Consider the following 7,202-nt stretch of genomic DNA (forward strand, 5'->3'; position numbering starts at 1 on the left):
AGGGAAGCGAGCCGCAGTGAATGAACTACGACTCCCAGCAGCCCCAAGCTCCCGCCGCTGTGGCCGTCGACTAGGGTGGGGGGTCGCGAGTCCTCTGCGGTAGACGGTAGCTGGACTGCGGGAGTGGGCGTGGGGGAAAGGGGCGGAGCTGGGTGAAGGTCCGAGGGGTCCTGGACCTTGAGGGCGTGATCGCAATTCTGCAGACCAAGCCGCGCCACGTCGGGAAACCAGGATGGAGAGTAGGTGCTACGGCTGTGCTGTTAAGTTCACCTTTTTCAAGAAGGAGGCAAGTCTTCTCACCCCATGGGCTGGAGGGCCAGGGAGGACGCAGAGTGGAAGGGAAAACACGGGACTTGCCTCCCGTAGACTGGTTTTACCGCCCATTTCCAGCAGTATGGTTTTGATTAAGTCCCTGAGCCTTAGTTTCCATTTCTATAAAATGGGACTAACACTCCCTCGTTTGCGGGTATTGTGGGTCCAAAGATGTGATGGAAGTAAAAGTTCTCTAAAAATTGTAAAGCACGCTCCTGTCGTTTTTGGAAAGCTAGATTTTTTTGTGTGCCAAGTATAGGAACCGGCTGTTTTCCTCTCCTCAACCCTGCTTCTCCGCAGCCCTGTGATCACACTCTCTGGGACATCAAGCCCTGTTACTCTCTCCGCTCTGAAATCATCATCAGGAAGCCTGCCCTTCCCAGGCTTCTTGAATTAGATTACCGGCCTTTTTCCTGCCTTCAGGGCACCATAGTAAAGTCTCTCTTGTCTTCAGCACAGACCATCCAGGTTTCCCTGGTAAACTGCAGGCTTCCTCTGCCTCAGCTGTCACCAAGAGATAGGAACCAAACAAGATGAATAAGGAGTAGATCCATATAGTACCTAGAAACCTGGATTTGGGAATCAGGGTGGCCAGGGTTCAGATTTGAGCTCTGTTGTCTTTTTATTAGTAGTATTGACTTTAGAGATAGAGGAAAGGAGGGAAGAGGATCCATCTCATTCACCAGGTGACCTGTGTTTGGGCAAGTAACGTAACTTTTCTGACCCCACCTAAAATAGGGCATCAGGATTGTGTAAAATAGTGTATAGAAATTGTGAGGATTAAATCAGTTGATGAGTGTTAAATACTGAGCTTAGTGCCTGACACACAGTAAGTACTTAATAAATGGAGGCTGTCATTATCGCTCCATCCTGAGCCAAGCTTCCTTCCACGTCTGCTAGAGCAGGGGAGGCGTGAGCTCTGCACTTGCTCTGATTCTCCTTTGTTGAAGAGTCAGTAACCAGGGAGCTTTGCCTATTTGTCTTCTACATTCAGTGTCAGGGAATTGAAGACAGGGTAGAAAGAAAACATGGAAATTTTGCATGAAGCTTTACTTGATTTGAATGAAAGTCTGGAGACTGAGGAATCACTTTACCCTCCATCCTTGGCTCTCCCCAGGCCTCAGGGGCCCCACTCTTCATCCTCTTCCAGCAGCTGATCACAACTTCAGTGTGTTCTGTGTGTATGTGCTCAGAGAGACCTAGGGAGGAGCCTGCAAGGGCAGCTGAAAGGTGGATAACCCTGCTTTGTGTTTCTTATAGAACGGCTGTAAGAATTGCGGCCGGGCTTACTGTTCTGGCTGCCTTAGCTTCAGCGCAGTGGTGCCCCGGGCTGGGAACAGCCAACAGAAAGTCTGCAAGCAATGCCATGAGGTCCTGACCAGGTGAGAAGCCAACTTGGCGAGGATTCAGCCAGGTATGGCAGCAGGCAGCTGGCTAGGCCTTGCAGTCTGTGCTCTGTAGCCAGAGGTCAGCCCAGGGAGTGTTTGGGGTTGGTGGCAATGACTGGCAGATGGCAGGACTTCTGAAACCAGATTTCTTTTCTCAGAGGATCTTCTCCTGCCAATGCCTCCAAGTGGTCACCACCTCAGAACTATAAGAAGTAAGTACTGAAGGAACAGAGACAAGTGTGATGGGGAAAAGACAAATGAGCCCCAGGGCAGCACTCTCATCCCAACCTCTAGATCAGATGAACACGGGGTCAGGAGAATATCTATTTCTCAGGCTCCTACCTGCCTTCTTGAGATCAGAAAGCAGCTCATTAGCCCTCTCCCAAGAGAAAGTTCTTGATAGACATTGCCCTGTCGCTTGGACCCTCCATCTAGGCAGCTGGGTTGAGCTGCAGGACAACATGCTGAGGGCCGCAGCAGATTGTCCATCAGAGGCCTGTCTAGATGCCTAGAAATGATCTGAATAGGAAAAAGTGAGTGGGTGCCTTCACCCCTCCCTTCTGCCTTCTCTAAGAGCATTTATCCCATGTCCTGCCAGGCGTGTGGCAGCCTTAGAAGCCAAGCAGAAGCCCAGCACTCCCCAGAGGCAGGGACTGACCAAGCAAGACCAACTCATTGCTGAGCGCCTAGCACGGCTCCGCCAGGAAAAGAAGCCCAGTGAGTAGGGGCAGGCAGTGTGGCCTAAAGGCTCCTGGGACTGGGATTCCTCTGGATCTTACATGGTTCCCCATGCCACTTGTAGAGTCAGTGCCCTCACAGGCAGAGATAGAAGCCAGGCTGGCTGCGCTGAAGGATGAACCCCAGGGTTCCATCCCTTCTACCCAGGAGATGGAGGCGCGGCTTGCTGCACTTCAGGGCAGAGTTCCACCTGCTCGGACCCCCCAGCCGGTAAGTGCTATGGCTTGAGAGGGAAGGGGTCCTAGTACTTGCATGCCTATGTACTCTGTAGGAGTTGGCAAGCCTCTGACCCCCAACTCCGGATTCTCGGGTCTGCTGCCAGGCCAAGGAACTAGGGACAGGCAGTTTTGGATGGGGCAGGAAAGAGTGGCCCCTCAGCCCTATTGGGGAATGGCAGACCTACTTGATTATGTGGGCCCTGGATCAATCCCCCTTTCCCTGAGCTTTGGGAACTCCTCAGCGTTGACCTCTGACATGGACTGCTCCAGGTCTCAAGGTATAGCTTCCCCAAACCCTGATCCCCACTGAGGCTCCCCCCTCTGAGCAGGTGCATCAGACACCAGACACCAGGACCCAGGCCCAGCAAGCACAGGATCTGTTGACACAGCTGACAGCAGAGGTGGCTATTGATGAGCGCTGGGAACGAGGAGGCCAAGGTAACTTCTCCACCTGGGCCCCCAGGGACCGGCCCTCCCTCTGAAGGTGGGAGGGGCTCTGCTGCCCACCCTCTGGGAGGTGAACAGAAATCAGAACAATCGACACTATAAGAGCTACCATTTGTTCAGTGTTTACTTCATTGGGAGCCAATGTAAGCCTCGTGGGTAAGCGTGTGGGCTTTAAAATCAGTCAGGGATCCTCTGACCTACCACTTACTAGCTGTGTGACCCTGGGAAGTGTCACTTTCCTCATCTGTAAAATGGAGGTGCATGCGGTAAAACCAACCTCGTGGGGAAGTTGCGTGGAGTAAATGAGATAATCCAATGAGCTCTTAGGACCCTGCCTGGCTCACAGGACCCTGCCTGGCTCACAGTAAGTGCTCAGTGAATGTTCTATGAATGATGATGATAAGGAGGAGGAAGAGGCTATTTAAATTCCACTAAAATTCAGCCCTGGTATGGCTCAGTGGATTGAGCATTGGCCTGCAAACCAGGGGGTCGCTGGTTCAATTCCCAGTCGGGGCACATGCCTGCCTGGGTTGTGAGCCGGGTCCCCAGTGGGTGGTGCAACCACACAGTGATGTTTCTTTCTCTTTTCCTCCCTTCTCCTCGCTAACAATGGATAAAATCTTTAAAAATAAATCAATTTAATTAAAATTCAGTTCCCTCAGTGGTACTGGCCATATTTCAAGTGCTGGCTACCATCTTGGACAAATGTAACCATGATATGGAATATTTCCATCATCATAAAAAATTCTATAGGACTGTGCTTTTCAAAGGCTTCGGAGCAGTGGTTTTCAGTCCCCTTCAGGGTTCATTTGACAGTGTCTAGAGACCCTTTGACTATCACAACTCAGAAAGTACGACTGGCATCCGGTGAGCAGAAGCTAGGGATGCTGGTAAAACATCATACAGTGCACAGGAGAGCCCAGAATGTCAACAGAACCAACACTGAGAAACCCTGCCCTAGTGACACAGTCTCATCAAACATCTTCAGTAATCCTATGAGGTACATGCTGTTATTACCCGCATTGTATAAATGAGGAAACTGAGACCTGGTAAGCTTAAGGACTTGATCAAGGTCACAGCTATTAAGTAACAAAGCTAGGACTTGAACCCAAAGCTGTCTGCTTTCAAAACTCTTGCCGTAAGACTGAGCTGAAGAGGACATGTCAAAGCCACACCCACTCTGGCAAAATTCTTCTCACCTAGTACAAAGACCTCAGATTCCGTCATGCCTGCTCTGTGCTGCTCCCTGGAAGTGATAGTTCCAGCCTGAAGGGCAGGGGCGCTGGCTGAACCTTGGCCTCCCCGTATCCCCATCCTTTGGGCAACAGTTCTCATACCACGAGATGCCACCGCCAAGGACAGCATGTTAAAATAATGGGTGGGTGGGGATGCATGTGGTTGAAAAAACATCTAAGATCACCTGTTTTTTACACTGGGAGAAAACTGGAGGAAATACTCATTTGTAACATAAACCACAGGAGCCAGTGATGAACAAAAAGCTGATGATATGTGGGTTTATATTAAAAAGTTGAGAAATGGGCTTAGTGGCTCCTGATGAGAGATCTTGGAATGTCCCTGCCTCCCTGACTGCATTGCTCCTTCCAGGTACCTCCATCCAGAATGACCTCAACCAGGGCCAGAGTACTGATTCCAAGGGGCAGGCCACCTGCTCCCTGGACGGGGAGAAGAGCAGGCTGCTGGCTGAAGCAGCGGCCAAGCTGCAGGAGGAGAACACGAGGCAGGAGCGGATCCTGGCCCTTGCCAAACGCCTGGCTGTGCTTCAGGGACGGGACCCTGACAGAGGTAGAGACGGGGGAGCAGCCCCCGACCCCCACCCCCAAGCCAAGCTCTGCAAAATGGCTACCGAGTTCAGTGAGGTACTAGGGGCCCCTGTGCCCAGGGGTCTGTTGAGCTCTGCCCAGAGCAAGGAGGACAGTTGGAACAAGGCAGTGGTTGAGGAATAAGTGGCAGCCATCAGCGGGCAGGGGACCCTCATTCCCGTCAGGTGCAGAGCCTTTTGTTCTCAACCCCCAGCCCCGCAGGGTGGAGCAGGGAGGGGCGGAGTCTGGTCAGTCTGGCCACAGAGACTGCTCAGCTCTGGGACAAGTGCACTGGAAACTGAACCAGCTCCGAGTGGCAAGAGAACAGCCACTCAGGCGAATGCTCACACTCATTCTTCCCCCCCTTCTCTTACCTCTGTCCCTCTTCAAGTGACCCTCCAAGACTATCATCTCCCAGATAGTGATGACAGTGAGGATGAGGAGAAAGCCATCCAGAGAGTCCTGCAACAGGTGGGCCTGCTTCAGTTACCCAACCATCCCTGTCCCGTCCCTACCTTGTTGCCCCACCACCCACCTGGCCCTGTTCAACCCGCCTCCACTCTGGGACTAAATGGCCAGTCACTCCACGGCTGCCATTCTAGCTGGGGCCACCCTGTCCCTGTGACCCAGAATTGTACCCTGGCCTCTTGAGATGGGGCATCAGCCACAAGCACCAGATAAAGGATGATGGGTTGAGAAGCTAAGGCCACAGAACCTTTGGGGGTTTGAGGGAGGACCTGGGCCACGAGGAGGGAGCTGTACCTCTTTGCCCTGTCTACAGCTCACTGAAGAAGCTGCCCTGGATGAGGCGAGTGGCTTTAACATCCCTGCAGAGCCAACTCTCCAAGCCCAGGCCAAGGCCTGCAGGGCAGAGCCTGAGGTGAGAAGAGCCCCAGACAGACCCCTGGGTGGCCTCCACACCCTCCCTCTTGACTGGCCGACCGTTCCGGGGGCGGCCCTCCCACCCTTACCCCACGGGGTACCTTCCCCCATTCCCCTCTGCTCCCCAAAGGCACAGGCTACAGCCCCCAGGCCTGCAGCTGAGGAAGAGGAGCTCCCCTGGTGCTGTATCTGCAATGAAGATGCCACCCTGCGCTGCGCTGGCTGCGATGGAGACCTCTACTGTGTCCGCTGCTTCCGGTGGGTGCAGGCAGAGTGGTCTGTGGGACTGGGAGTGCTCAAGGCCTGTCTGTGATTCCTGACCTGTACGTCCTTGTTCCACAGGGAAGGCCATGATGCCTTTGAACTTAAAGAGCACCAGACATCTGCTTACCACCCCCCACACGCAGGCCAAGTGCACTGAGGAAACCCTGGTCTCCGGCAAAGGCAGTCACACAGGCTGCGACAGCCCCTCTGGGCCCAGCCTCAGGGCGTCTGCTGGGAGAGCATGTCAGGCTAGACTGCTCAGGGGTGCACCTGTCCTGCGCCTCAGTGTCCCTGGGAAGAGGAGGGGCTTTCCATCAGAGATGCTGAATGGAGGAGCCAGAGGCAGGCAGATGGCGGGAGCCTTCTACCAGCAGAGCCTGGACTGGAAACCAACTTGAATCTGAGGATGAGCCTTGAAACCTGCTCAAGGGCCCTAGCACTTAGCGTATCAAATAAAGCGTGTTCATTCCTTGGGCTCAGCATCTTTTACCTCTAGAACCCTGTGGGCCCTGACCCTGGGCCCCTCGGTGGTAAAGGCAGAGTAGGCTCTAAGTCCAGTCCTGTGGAGAGAGGGAAAGGACTGAGCTCTTAGGTAAGATTCTCCAGCTGGGAACAGTACCCCGCTCTGGGAGGCGGCATGGGCAGTAGGCATGAATATTCGTTCATCTGAGCTGAACTGTGTGTCCTCTGGGCAGCCCAACTTGGCCCTTAGGCCACACCCACCACTCAGGGCTGTTGGCGTCTCTACACGCGGACCCCTCGCACAAACAGTGGCTGTGTGCCCTGCTTCCTGCCCTGCTCCTAAAGGGCACCACCTCCCAGGGCTCCTGGCCCAGCCTGCCACCATGCTGACTCAGTGTCTGTTTGCAGCAACTCCCTCCTGACCTGACCCCTGGCCTTTTGCCCTGTACCCCTTACATCCCTCTGCTTTTCTCCTCCTCTGGCTGGAGCCAGCTCCAGGAAGACTTCCCAACGTCAGGCCGCCTACCTGCATCATTTCGGGGTTGGAGGGTTTAAGCGTCCCTGGTGCCCCAGACCCAAGTTTTTTCCCATTACCTCTCTGGGATTCAACACTAGTCTTTGGCACTTGAGCTCTTCACGTTGATGGCAGGATGCTTTGTGTCTTAGCCTCT

At 53.8% G+C, this 7,202-nt stretch overlaps 1 protein-coding gene across 1 annotated transcript; it reads left to right on the top strand.

Moving 5' to 3' along the window:
* Nucleotides 1-71: 71 nt before the first annotated feature.
* On the top strand, nt 72-6,544 carry ZFYVE19 (zinc finger FYVE-type containing 19). The gene is made up of 12 exons (XM_037161711.2): nt 72-106; nt 204-286; nt 1,573-1,694; nt 1,859-1,912; nt 2,299-2,417; nt 2,503-2,648; nt 2,986-3,094; nt 4,709-4,906; nt 5,315-5,394; nt 5,705-5,803; nt 5,936-6,063; nt 6,148-6,544. Exons 2-12 carry the CDS (start codon nt 233-235, stop codon nt 6,224-6,226), a joined length of 1,188 nt encoding a protein of 395 aa, XP_037017606.2. The 5' UTR covers nt 72-106; nt 204-232; the 3' UTR covers nt 6,227-6,544.
* Nucleotides 6,545-7,202: the final 658 nt, after the last annotated feature.

The sequence above is a fragment of the Artibeus jamaicensis genome, unplaced genomic scaffold, assembly GCF_021234435.1.
Source record: "Artibeus jamaicensis isolate MK-2021 breed Jamaican fruit bat unplaced genomic scaffold, CSHL_Jam_final contig_1132, whole genome shotgun sequence".
Lineage (NCBI taxonomy): Eukaryota > Metazoa > Chordata > Mammalia > Chiroptera > Phyllostomidae > Artibeus > Artibeus jamaicensis.

Bases quoted from the DNA above. Each gene is read 5' to 3' on its own strand.
- ZFYVE19 (XM_037161711.2), top strand. From the start codon at position 233: ATGGAGAGTAGGTGCTACGGCTGTGCTGTTAAGTTCACCTTTTTCAAG. The intron at 287-1,572 runs GCAAGTCTTCTC...TGTTTCTTATAG, and splicing joins TCACCTTTTTCAAGAAGGAG to AACGGCTGTAAGAATTGCGG. The intron at 4,907-5,314 runs GTAGAGACGGGG...TCCCTCTTCAAG, and splicing joins GGGACGGGACCCTGACAGAG to TGACCCTCCAAGACTATCAT.